Source organism: Podarcis raffonei, chromosome 7 (assembly GCF_027172205.1).
Source record: "Podarcis raffonei isolate rPodRaf1 chromosome 7, rPodRaf1.pri, whole genome shotgun sequence".
In the NCBI taxonomy this organism is placed as follows: domain Eukaryota; kingdom Metazoa; phylum Chordata; class Lepidosauria; order Squamata; family Lacertidae; genus Podarcis; species Podarcis raffonei.
Genome location: NC_070608.1, coordinates 18,764,587 through 18,778,814, shown reverse-complemented (window position 1 = coordinate 18,778,814; position 14,228 = coordinate 18,764,587). Strand labels below are relative to the sequence as shown.

General features: G+C 38.9%; 1 protein-coding gene across 4 annotated transcripts in view; it reads right to left on the bottom strand.

Moving 5' to 3' along the window:
- CSMD3 (CUB and Sushi multiple domains 3) overlaps window positions 1-14,228 on the bottom strand; it is a 594,298-nt gene that overhangs the window by 187,201 nt on the left and 392,869 nt on the right. For all 4 annotated transcript variants that reach the window (XM_053395420.1, XM_053395417.1, XM_053395418.1 and 1 more), the window contains 5 exons: window positions 12,298-12,467; window positions 9,373-9,529; window positions 8,668-8,859; window positions 5,309-5,435; window positions 3,611-3,813 (listed from right to left, as the gene is read on the bottom strand). In XM_053395420.1, the coding sequence (XP_053251395.1) occupies window positions 3,611-3,813; window positions 5,309-5,435; window positions 8,668-8,859; window positions 9,373-9,529; window positions 12,298-12,467 (849 nt within the window). The remainder of the gene's footprint in view (window positions 1-3,610; window positions 3,814-5,308; window positions 5,436-8,667; window positions 8,860-9,372; window positions 9,530-12,297; window positions 12,468-14,228) is intronic.

The window sequence follows — 14,228 nt, the reverse complement described above, 5'->3', positions numbered from 1 at the left end:
TACTACGGTGACATTCTGACTATCTTGCATGCCATTTAGATCAGATGTCAACTTTAAAAGAATTTAATGAAAGAGAGAAGATTAACGAAAGAGAAAGGATTAATGAGAAAGATAAAGAGAATCTCTCGGAAATTGAGTGTACGAGTATTTCCACCCTTTGATATTGTGATTCTGCATTTGGGTCAGATAAAAAGCATTTTTTGTGGTTTAATAAAATATAGTTTCGCGTCATCAAAAAGAAGTGTGAGGATCTAGAATGATTTCAATTTGATGGTATGAAAAGGCCAACTAATATATCAGACTGACTAATTTTATCTTGAAAGTGGAAAAAATAATAATCTCAGAGATGTGGTATATATTTTTATATTTCTTTAATAAGACCACTAGCAAATTTATCTGACTCCGAGAACAGCTAGTTCATACACTCAGCATTAGGATTTGGCTTTTAAAGCCACCACTCAGAAAATTGTCAAGGGAACAAAGACATTGTCAGCGCTGACCTTATATAGACCAATGGTTACATTCATTTTGATGTGAAACACTCACTATAAAGCAAAAGGACATTGCTTGGTTTCGTCTGAAAAATTGGCACTGCCTGAATGCTCCGGTACTGTAGTAGTACAAATGGAACTTTTTATAGTAGGCATGGGGAACCTTCTTTTCAATCAATGGCCACTTCTCCTTCAAAGTAGTCTGTTGAGGTCCACATTCCAGCAGTGGGGCTGATGTCAAAGGTGGATGGGGCATCCCCTTATTCTCTTTCCATAGGCTTTCTTTATATATCTCTGTATTACCCTTCTCCCTTTTGATATTTCTGCCACCCCCTTGTCTCTCATTTTACCCACCTTGCCACCCACCTGAAATTAAGACAAATTTGGCATGAAATTAGGACATGGGATGCACATGTGATTCTTGGGCCATCAATATGGAGTAGTCTGTCCAGTTCCAGGTGCCACAATTTAAAAAGGATATTGGCAAGCTGGAACATGTGCAGAGGGCAATTAAAATGGGCGAGCCTTCTGAGGAATGGCTGAGGGAGTATGTTTAGCCTGAATAAGAGGAGATATAATAACCCTCTTCAAATGTCTAAAAAATTGTCACATGGAAGATGGAGCAAGCTTCGTTTCTCCTGCTCCAGAGGGTAAGACTTGAATAATAGCTTCAAGTTACAAGAAGTTGTTGTTTAGTCATTTAGTCGTGTCCAACTCTTTGTGACCCCATGGACCAGAGCACGCCAGGCACTCCTGTCTTCCACTGCTTCCTGAAGTTTGGTCAAACTCATGCTGGTAACCTCGAGAACACTGTCCAACCATCTCGTCCTCTGTTGTCCCCTTCTCCTTGTGCCCTCCATCTTTCCCAACATCAGGGTCTTTTCCAGGGAGTCTTCTCTTCTCATGAGGTGGCCAAAGTATTGGAGCCTCAGCTTCACGATCTGTCCTTCCAGTGAGCACTCAGGGCTGATTTCCTTCAGAATGCATAGGTTTGATCTTCTTGCAGTCAATGGGAGTCTCAAGAGTCTCCTCCAGCACCATAATTCAAAAGCATCAATTCTTCGGCGATCAGCCTTCTTTATGGTTACAAGAAAGGACACTTCAAATAAACACCAGAAAGGACTTTCTGATGGTAAGAGCTGTTAGAAAGTGGAATGGACTCCCTTTGAAGGTGATGGACTCTCCTTCATTGGATGTTTAAAGCAGAAGAAGGATGGCCACCTGTCATGGATGCTTTAGTTGAGATTCCTTCATTGCAAGGGGTTGGACTAGGTGATCCCCAGGGCCCTTTCCAACACTACAATTGTATGATCCTGTGACTGCCTTCCTCTGTTTTATAGCAACATAACTAAACAAATCCACAAACATTTCACAAACAACAAACATTTTGGAGAAAGGAACTGGTCACTAGGAGTGACAAGGGTATTAGAACCAGGGCACTGCATTTTATACAGTAATCAGAGCAGCAAGTCAACCAACTACGCTGAGGAACAATTGTTCATGTAAAAAAAAAGAAGAAAGAAGGGAAAATTCTAGTTTGAGAACAACAGTCTACATTAGTCTCACTCCTGCCATATACATTTATGAGGGAAATTGTGTGGGGAAGGAACAATACAATATTGTCTGTCTGGCAAAAGGTCATTTGTTTTGCATCTGAGAACATGGATATGACTTTTTTTAAAGGGCATGTTTTGTTCCTTTCCTCATTTAGAATTAAAACACTGAACAGAGAGTGCTCACAATTGTTGTGAGTCCTTGCCCTAGAGGAACCCAAACCTATTGGGTGTTGTCCCCCCCCCCCAACACACTAGAGACATCAAGATCTTCTTGGGCTCTCAGTAGCCCTTTTCTTCATGTGAAGCAGACATTTGAAAATAAATGACTGCATTTCATATTTAAGAGAGAAGGCAGCTTGCAATTTAAAAACTGACATTCATAGCAAGAGCGTTGCAAATATACAGATATCTCCACATCAGTAAAAACTATTAGGAATCTGCACAGCTACCAGTTACAGATTAAAGATAACAGTACTCAAGATCTGTGGCAGCTAAAGCAGCCAAGAAAACCCACTATAAAATTATGTTGAGCTTTTACTGCTGTAGCCGTAGAGATCTCTAATTTATTTAAAATCACAAATCGGATTCTATGACATATTGTATTTCAGGAAGTAGTGTACTCCCTGTGACATTCTGTGTGCGCACAAAGGATTTTCAGAGCAATCCTTTCCCTTGGGGAAAAAACCAGCAAAGATTTTAAAAGCAGTATTAAAACGCATGGAGAAATAATAAATTTGTCAACTAGTACTTAAAAGACAACAGAAAGAACACCAAGTAAGCTTTCCTGGAGAGCAAATTCCGCAAGCAAGTAGCACAACTGAAAAAGTCCTCTCTCAAGTAGTTACCTGCCTCACCTTCGGTCTGTGTTTCTCAAACTTGGGTCCCGAGCTGTTGTTGGACTACAACTCCCATCATCCCTACTAGTCCTGCTAGCTAGGGATGATGTGAGTTGTAGTCTAACAGCAGCTGGGTACCCAAGTTTGAGGGAAAACTGCCTTAGGTAGTAGGTGTACCTGCAAGACGGCCTTCAAAGCAGATCTCAATATATGGTAATGTTGCTATGAAATAACCTTAAATCCCAGATAAAGCTTCAGTCACTTATTTAAATACATATTATATGACAATAATATTTAAATACATATTAATGTCCAAGAGACTACGCAGCAGAACTTTAATCACAAAGGCTTATGTAGGACAAAACAAAAATTTGTACAGGCATTGAACTCAAGGCCTTATAGAATTGAGACATGTCCAGGTATCACTTAACATTGTTAAGTAATAATCAAAAATCTAGAAATATATAGAGATATAAATAAAAAGAGAGAACAAACATTGACATGGGAGAGCATTGTTCTTTAGCTGTCCATCTCATCTTCTATTTTCAAAAAAATATAAATGATTATTCATTTGTTCATATCTGTCACATTCCAAAAAAATGAAAGACAACATCTACTAACCTGTGGATTATTCTATATCAGCTTCTACCATCGACTTCAGAATGGGAAGAAACAAAATCTAGTCAAATGAGAACCACTCTACAGTAATATGCGTATATGAACTTACTTGAAAACTGAATGGCAAATCCAGATTTGCTGATATAGAAGTCTGTGTCAAACTGGATTGTAACTATGTTGAGAGTGCTGTGGATGCCTTCTGGAATCAGAGAGCCACTAATTTCTTTTAAGAGCATATCGTTTTCAGGTGGACCATCCCAGACACGTAGAATATCATGTGATGCTTCAGTATCAAATGCTAGAAACTGGAGGCTGTTAACAACATCAGTGGTTTAACAATCCGCAGAATTTATAATTGCAAGAAAATAGTTGCAACAAATGGTGCACTTCTCTACATGCCTACTTAAAATTTCCCAATGAGCTGAATAGGGCTCGCTCCCAGGTGAGCAGCTATAGGACTGCAGCCAAAATTTATGTTCCCAAAAGTTAAAGCTTAGGCAGTGTAACCTTTGACTGCAAATAAACCATTGATGTCAAGGTCTAATTGCACTTAATTTATTTTTTAACACATATATGCAAGAATTCAAAACAAATTAATGAACAAAGATGTTAACTGTCCAAAGCCTTGCAACACAATGATTACAGAGGCTGCATTTGTAATGCCTTGCCAAATGTGTTTTGACTCTGAAGAGTCTTTCTCGGTGCCATCTATTTTGAGAGCATGCAAGATAATACACTATCTATGTAAAACCATACAGACCATAAAATGTTGTAAAACCATACAAGGTTATTCAGCTATTACTGCATATTCTATTGACTACCGGCTGGATATTGTATTTGAATATAGTTTCATATATCCAAATTTGGATATAGTTTCATATTATTGCGTACATGCATTAAATAAATATATTAAGTGCATTTAGACCTTGACTTCAGTTCTTCATTTTTATCATGGCAGTTATTCTTGGACAATGTGATAAATTGTTGGGATCTGCATGAGACATTACTACGCAATGGAAGGACAGCGGTCCAGACACACCATCACATCACATGTCAAATGAAAGTGAGCTCTGATCCCCTCCCAGCAATATCCCACAGCAGCACCTTTTCCCACAATTCCCAAGGAGAGTTGACACTGTTGCTGGAGCAGAGAGACATTCTACTTTCAGGGTGTGAAGATCTACTTCTCACCTGGACAGAGCTCAATAAAACCTCTAAGACATCCCAGTTAACTCTTCTGTACCTCTTTAACATCAGGTTATTAGAAGGTGACTGCCTGCAAACAATTTTTTTCTTTTTGGAATAGCTCTTTGGACTCATTAATTATAATGTGAAGTGTGTTTTGTTCTGCTTTGTTTAAAAATAGATCTACAATTACAAAGGTGTGTTGTTGTTGTATTTTAAAAAAATGTTCTCTTTTAGCTTCCAAACCATTCAACTGCTTTAGCTTGGAAGTGCCTTGGAGACAGAATTATTAACACATAGAAAAATTGATGCAGGCTGCTCTGTTTACATGGGATAGTGTGGAATCTAAGTTAAACTGATTAATGAATACTACTGAATTCTCTTTGCCCAGGACAAAGGCCCACTTGTCCAATGTACATCTAGGTCATCTTTATATGTTTGCTTCTGTAAGTGCATATAGCTGCTCTCAGAACTCAGGCTGTTACTTAAATACTGAGCAAAACTGAAAGTTAAAAAAGAAAAGAAAAGAAAAAAGCCCTTGGAATGCCAATGAAACTTTTACAGGCCATGTTTCTTATTTTGAAACTTTGGTTCTCCACAAAATAAGATCACATTGAAGTACCTGACAATGTTTCCTGGATCAACTTCAATCATCCACATACACCGCAGATTATTGTCATAAGGAAAAGGATAGCCTGGAGATAAGATTCTTCCTGAGGATTCTCCTTTAAAACGACCTCCACACTCAGCTAGTAAAAACAAATTAGAAAATTATTTCTGATAAAGTTTCTATTAATATTTCTGTTCTACCTTTCGTTTATGACAAATTATTTCTTATCTCACATTCATTTATTTCACAGTTCATGACCAATTATGTTATGTTAGAGAGCTGGATACTAGTCAAAAATACTCTTGTCCTAATGTTATGAGATCAAATGTGAGGTCGAATTCCTAATGGTATGATTTTTATTATTTAAAAAAATGATTATTATAATTCAACCATTATCTGCATAGAATCAGATACTTTCTCTTTGGCATTAGAAGGAAGAGAAAGGTTGTCTATCAGCCAAAATGTCTGTATAAGTGATGAGCCAAACATTCATTGCGTGTCGAGGCCCCCGGGGCCACCCCAATAACTCACACAGAATTTTTTGTTTAAGATTTTTGGCATAATTTTGGCCACAACTTTATTGAAATACAAATTTGTGAGTGGTTGCTTAGGCATTGCTTGTGACTATCTGCCCCCACCATGGGGGACAGACTGACATTCCGCACGATGCGAAAGTCAGAATAGGGGAATACACTTGGGGGTTACGCGGAGCAGGGAACCTGCCCTCACCCCAAATGCAACCAGGAGCTCATTGCTATGGCCCGAGCCCCCTTGACAGAGTGGACAAGCAATAGTTAGCCCCCAATTCCTTTAACGGAATCCCTTGCAGCAGCAGCATTAGAGGGGCAGGCACTCAACCACTTCCCCTCAACCAACGAAACCATAAACCAATGCCTAACCGCAACCTTACAAGTTGTGACGACTTGCTACGCAGTAGGCAAAAACCAAATGGCCCCAGCCAATCAGCCAGATGGACAAAATTCCTACCAGGCCCCATGACAGGCATAGCAAGGTCAAAGCGAACAACCCTAATTCTAGGGAGGGGGGGACGGGCAATCCGATGCACGGTCGAAAAGAGGAAGCCCTAGCCTCGTGCAAGGAGTTTTAGAATTTCTGGCTGTCAATCAACAAATGGCAACATTAACTTCTTCCCAACAACAAGGGAAGCCCCAACCGCATCAGTGGCCAACGAACAATTAGCCCGCCCCCAACTTTGGAGTGTCCTGGCGGCCCCCACCGCAACACGTGCTCTCCATTAAGGAGAACACGCTTTCCCATTAGTGTGGAAACATTTCCACTGTGTGAAAATGGAGAAGGGATTTCTGCTGTTTTCTTTGAGGGGGTACAAAATTTCAGTCAAATTTCTTGAGGTTTAAGGGTTGGTTTGCCACACTCATGAACAAGTTGGTAGAGGGGCATCTCCCCTCGCCCTCATTTCTAAACCTTTAAAAAGTTTGTCATTTCTGTCCATTTTGCATTATCCTTATCATAAACTGTGACCTGTCTTCCTTTCGCCCAGATCACCAGGTAAATCATGCTAATTGTGTCATCTGTTTATCTTAGATCCCCTGCCAGAGGAAGAGTAAAAACAGAGTAGGAATTCTATCTTTTAGTTTGCAACTTTAATCTGTGGCACAATTTAGGGAGGCGGAAACTGCTACTGGGAATGAAACTGTCACCAAAGAGATGAAGGATCTTAGTGACAGGAGCAATTTCCATTCCATTCGGTGGTGAGGAGGTAATAGGTAAACTTTCCCTCTCACAGGATGCATTTCTAGAAACAAACCTCCCTCTTCATGCCGGTAATAAAAATAGCTACTGCCCAGAAGCTACACCAACCAAAGTGGCTGAGTATGGTGTTGGAGAACCCCAGGACAACCATTCTGGAGAATTTAGCATCTACATCATAGTGGTCTACCTTGGGACTTCATGGCTTCCATGACAATTATGGGGCTCTCTTTATTTATTATTGACAGAGCAAAGTATTCCTCAATTTGGTCTTTGCCCCAGGGCTTAGGAAGGATAATTTGGAAACAGGGAGAGGTTGACATAACTCCTTTGTTGTGGTCAGAGTACTTCCTTGTAAGGCTTGGTTTCATGTCCGCAGTTGTCCCTGAAGGACAGTCCTCGCCAGATATGTAATCCAGTGATTTGGTTACTAACTTATAAAGCCCTGAACAATTTAGGAACAGGTCACATGAAATAACACCTTTTCTCATACAGACCTGCCTGCCCACTATGATTTTTAGAGGATACGCTATAAGTTATGTTGTGGTCTGCAGAGATCAGCTCATGACAAGACCTTCTCCACAACAGTATCTGGCCTCTCTGTAAGGCACAGAGTCACCTACTGTGGTAAGCTTCCAGCCAATATTTACCCAAGTGTGTCCTGGCCTCTGATACCAGTTGAATGATTTCTACTATGGTAATTGTGAGATGCTGCTGCTGTTGTTGGGGTATTTTTTGAACTATTTTTGAGTTGCCGTTTTCTACTGAATATTTTTATTGTACATCACCTTGGAGTTATTTTAAGAAGAGGAGATATAAAAATATTTTAAATAAAAAATGAAACTAAAATAACAGCTATGTCAGCAACCTATACAACAAAGGAAGTTCTCTGACTCAGGCACCTTAGAGCAGTGCTGACCCAGGATGTTCTGGCACTTGAGGCAACTCTCCCCCCCTGCTGCCACTCCTCCGCAGATCTGGGCCTCTACCCCCAAGCCCCTTCTGCTGCCACTGTGCCCACACTCACGCTGCTGCATCCCGCAGGCATGGCAGGGCCAGAGCCATGAGTGCAACCCAAGTGTAACAGGGCAGGGAGAGGATGGTGATGGAGGTGATCCCACAGTGGCCTGGGCACAGCAAAGGAGTGGGCCATCCCTGCCTCATGAAACCCCAGTATCCATCTTTTTTACAGGTTGCATGTATGTGTGTGTGCATTAAGAGCAGATTAAGAAGCTGGCCCTATACGCCATCATGATAGTTATAATTTGTAAGCTGCAGGACATCTGATTTTATAATCGAAAGGGTATCAATGCCCTGTCAACTCTCTAGTGTGCACCGACGTACACAAACACATTCGTATTGTGCCAACTCTTTTCCTAAGTACGGGAAGCACCAATTGAAAAAGGTGGCTTGACAAACCTCTCCGTGCTAAAGCAAGAGGTCAAAGCTGATGCTAAATCAACACAACCAGGAAGACCTGTGCTCAGTACCTGTATTTTGTTTCTGCTGCACAGGTATAGTAACAGAGTAGTTAGAGTGAGGCTGTGTAATCCAGGATCAAATCTCTGCTCAACCACAAAGCTTGCTTGGTGACACTGGACCGGGATAAAGGCAAATGTTAAAGCTAAAGAGAAATCTAGTACCGATACAAGATGGCAAAGGGTAGTCCCATGCCCTTCTTTCTCCAGTCATGCACTTAAGAAGGCTGCTTCCATGGAGTGTGTAGCCAGGATTGCATCCATAAATGATGGTGCTGCCGGCAAAGTGGCCTTGATCACTTATCTTGTACCCAAATTGTGGCACACCTGGATCTTCACAATGAGAAAGTTCAAAACCTATGAAAGAGGAGAAAACGGTAGTGTCACCAAACTTGGAAGTTTGCTGGAACATGATTCATCATTCATTTTAGAGGGGTGTATGTGTATATTTAAACCTAAATAATTTAATTTCTGTGCCATGAACATGCCAACAAAAATAACATTTAAAGTTGAAGTGCAAATTGTTCTGCATTCAGTCTGATCTGTTTGTGGGGGCATTAGGCAATGTTGTGTCCTGAAAATGTTGCATTTTCCCATGCATCATCCCATCACTTTCCTTATTGTCCCCCTACCCCTAAAAAAAACCTGAGATACAGATAAAGTGGGTTTGCTGCACATGCGCTCCAAATCAACCATCATTGTGCAATTTGTATATGACAGTATGTGACTGAATCCCGCCCCAAAACAACAATGTAGAAGTGTCTGTTATCCATTCAAAATGAGCTTGCATGCCCCATTCTCAGGATGAGGAACAGAGTGGTCATGGCTTTTCCGTACCCTATCCCTTGTTCTACTTTCTGAAATACTTACTGGTATAAACAAGCTGAAAACCTTCATCTGTTCCCTCAGAATCTGAATTAAACTCAAGCCAAAGGTGATTTGAAGTACTGCTCAGTGTCAGTCCTCGCAGGGAAGCACCAGTGAATGCACCTAGCAAGTGTGCTGTATTATCCCTCCCATCATATATCTGTAAAACAAATTGGCCTTGCATAATTTAAATAGGCATAACGGAGAAGCAGCAAAGTAAGTCCCATATTTCAATTAGGAAACAGATCTAGGCTGTTGCATTTCCTTATTACATGTTGGGCACAAGATATTTTCTAAACATTGTCTTCTTTTTAAGCTAAGTCAATTCAAAGAAAAAGAAAAACCCAAAACCTGCACAGGAGTAGCCAGGAACAGGGTTTCCATTTCAGCACAGCCTTTGCTTGTTTGTTTAATTCCTGCACTTGCTTTGCCACTGCCAATATTTTAATGTTAGCATCCATACACAGTAAGTGATAATTTGGTATACTCATTTCCACATCAAGCTAAATAAATAAATAAATAAATAAATAAATAAACAAACAAACAAACAAACAAACAAATAAATAAATAAATAAACAAACAAGCTCTTTCCAGTTGTGATATGAAAGCAGCCATTGAAGAATTTGACTAAATAAGGAGTTTTACAGATTGATATTGAAAGCAAACAAAAAAGATCACAATGGAACAAACAGACTAAGTGTGGCTGAAAGGTGGAAGGGCAACGTACATAATCTATATATAAATTGGAAGCCAAAAACATTCACTCATTCATTTAACTTCCTATCCTGAGCAGGTTTTCTCCACTTGCAGATACGCTTGAAACGGCACTTTGATGACGAAAACATTTCAAGACGCAATCTGTATTTAATAACATTCTGCCAGTTTCAAATGCAGGTTTCATAACAGAAGTTGGCATGTTCCATTTTTAGTTTATGGAGAATTAAAACTTCAGCTGGATTATCTAGAGATGCTATATTTAATGCTTAGAATATTTAAGGAATACTTATATTTCCACTTGACTAAAATCTACATTTCATTTCTGACACAAAGTAAAAGACAAAGGATTAAAAGTTTATCTTGTACTTAAAAAAATACAAAACAAATATTTGGTATCAGCTTATATCAACATAAAAGTATTTTTCTCCTTATGGTGTGAACTGAAAACATTAAAAATTAATATGGTATGCTTCATATTTATGTTATTTTATATCAAATGATTTCTTAAATATTGGAATAAGAAAAAACAACAACCCCACACATCTTAGGCTGCATTCCTATACATATTTATCTGGAAGTAAGACCCACTGAACTCAATGGGAATTACTTCTGAGCAGATATGCATAGGACTGAATTATTAGCCTTTCCATCGAACATATGAGCACATGAAGCTGCCTAACACCAAATGAGACCATTAGTCTTCTAGCCTGCAGATGACACCAAATTATTCAGGTTGGTGAAAAACCAACTAGACCATGAAGAGATTCAAAAGAATTTCTCCATACTGGCTGAATGGGCAATACAATGGAAAATGAGATTCAGTGTTAGTAAGTGATGCACAAGGTGGAGATCTAAGCCATACACAAACAGAAGGAATATCAATTGGCTGAAACAAATAATGGCACCAAACTTGCAACGGTTACCTAGCATGTAACAGAAACTAATTTGTCTTTATGTGCTCAGCTGAATTACAAAATAAGTGCAACTGCCCCCCTTCTCATTCTTGGCATGCATCTCAGCTGCAATCACCCTCCATCAATCCCATTTCCTTCCCACTCACTTATCTAACGGTGCCTGTGGAGTCATTTCCCCAGGTTACCTATGAAAATCACCTTGTTCACCAAGAAATCTCCTTGTTCACCAAGAAGACTGGTTTCCTTTCAGCAGGTGGAAAACCCTGGAGCTGTTGCTCTTGTTCCCTGCTCATGGGTTTTCTGTAAGTATCTATTTGGCCATATTTGGACCAGAATGATGGACCAGATGGTCTTTCAGCTTGACCCAACAGGGCTCTTACAGTAATTACTTAAATAACAGTGAACCTGTGACCCTCCTAATGTTATGGAACTCTGACTCCTGTCAGCCCCAGCCAGCCTCTGTTCAGTTATGCAGAGAGTTGTACTCTGATAAAAATGGAAGGGCAATGAGCCCTACCACAAAGCCTTTCACTGTGTGCAATTGAGACTGCATTATGAGATTCAGTAGGATATGGAAGGAGACATTCTTGAGTGAAACACATATGTGACACTGTGCTAAGACACATGAAAATGATGTGGCCTAATAGCATTATAGCTTACCAATGAGAAGAAGAAAATAACAACTAAAAGTTAACAACAAACAAACAACAAAAACTAAAGTGGCTTATCGACTTAATTCATGAATTTATCAGCAAATTGAAATGCTGATAAAGGCTATCTGTTAAATGGAAGAAGAAGATAAATTGTTTCTGAAATATTGTTACAATGGATGTAATGAAACATGTAGATGTTACATAGGTATTAATTTAACACATCAGTTGACTATAATCCCACTAGAATGTATTACTACTACTATTATTATTATTTATTATTTATTTATTATTATTTACCACTACAATTATTTATTTTAAATTTACATTCATCAAATTGCAAATAAATTTATTTGCAAATAAACATGCAAAAATACAAATACGGATTACTATTACTTGCCTACAAATATAAAATTGTTTTCAAGATCCATACTGGCGATTTAATAAATCAATAAACCAATAAACTAATTCCTGTAAACATAAGGTTATAGAAAAGTATGTAATGGTCCATATAATGATAATGGTGGTGATGTAAAGTTAGGTATCCACTCTAGTTAAATGTTTGGTTGCCTTTAATACAGTGGGATAACCAGATGAATTATGTATGTTTTGAGATAACAAATACATCAGCCCAAATCACAACGTACCTTAAGAACATCTGCTTGTGCTAAATGGAATGTTCTGGCAGATATGTTGATTCCTTTTCCTGCTTGCACTTGAATGCTGTAAATACATTCGTGGTTGTTTTCATAGTTGAGTGGGTAATTGGGGGACAGCAAAATTCCTTCATTATTTGTGGCAGAGGCTCCACATTCAGCTGTAAGTAAAACAGAATTCGAGGTATAGCTCAACAGAGAACATCAAACGTTTCACTTATGTGGGAAGTGTAAATACTACCAAATAGCATATCATATACATTTGCTGCTATCTAAAGTTCTGTGACAAAAATAAATATTTGATTCTGATCTACGAGGCACATTTTCCTTGTCTCTATATGTTTATGTACTAATTGTCATATTTGTACATTATTAGTCACACTAATTATTTAAACTTTCTGTTTTTTATCTCTGATTTTGTTGCTCCACTTGTATCACCTCTATTCATTTTTCCAGACATTTCTGAAACAGGGCAATAAACCTGAAACAATGCCTTGGGAAATGCTTATACAATCTTTGGAAGAATAAATCATCTCCAGTGTTGATACAATAAAATGAAGCACAGTAGTGGGTGGAATAAATAACGATGGAAAACCAAGAGTTATTCAAAAGTGATCAATGTAATCAAAGGGAGCAAAAATAATTCTACCAAATAAAATAACAGAGGGAAACAAGTTCCATACAGAAACTGCATTAAGATTGAATGAAAGTTGTGAATACTTTATTAACAAAGAAATTACATTGCAAGTGTAGTGTAACTAAGTGATATGCATGGTCTAACCCACAATTAAAGAAAAGAGAAAGATAGAGGAAGGAAGGAAGGAAGGAAGGAAGGAAGGAAGGAAGGAAAATGGCAAGTTGTATCACCTTTAATAATCTTATTATGATGAGAGGCAATAAAAAGTTGGAATGAAAAAAGTCATTCCATCTACATTCATCAGTAAGTCCAGGGTGACAATAGTACATTATGTTCTGGCAAAAACACCTAATCTACTCCAATCATGGAACCCTATCCTAATCATATTTACATGGAAGTCACTTTAATTAAATAATGTTTTGACAATCCTGGAACAAGCAACTGCCCCTTGCACATGAAAACACACCACCAGTATTTAAACCTTGTTCCTCCTCTCATTTTTTCATCATGTAAATATATGCAGACAGTAGAACTAGATCTTAAAACAGCACATTCTCTGATTAACTGGAGTGTGAAACATTGTACCCCCTTCTTCCTTACACTCTGTGGGCTGGTGCACAAAAGGAACTAGCCAGAACTGTAGAGTTGTAAGGGAGCATGAGGATCATCTAGTCCAACCTCCTGCATTGCTGGAATCTTTTTGCCCAATGTGGGGTTCAAACCCATGACCCCGAGATCAAGTTTCATGCTCTACTGACAGCACTATCCCAGATCTTCGTATTTGGTAAGAGCTACATAGAAGCACCATTTGCAACACCTTCATACACGGCTGCAACAAGGTGCAATATTATCACAGAGTGTTCTTTATTTTATTTTATTTTATTTGAATAATCTCAACATACATAAATTGCAATGACAACTGCAACGGCAAACTGCATTTCCATTTGTGCCATGCTTGGGTTCTTTGGTGGCTTCCACATTATCCGAAGACTCAACGTGCTTGTATGTGAGTGTAAAACTGGCAATAGATTCCTTGAAACAAAGGTCCCAGTACTGAAACTGAGCCCTACATTTCAAATATCTTTGATTCGTTCTCATAATAGAAGAAGGGTGAAAATCCAAAGCACCCTTCCCACTTACATATCCTGCAGTCCTTAAAGTGCTGGACACTCATAGCTTGAAGGTCAATGGCTCCAAAAGAGCAGAAGCTATTTGAGGAATACTTGACATCTGCCTGGGCTTCTCAGTTGGCATAGCCCTTGGATTTATTGACTGCAGAAGAACT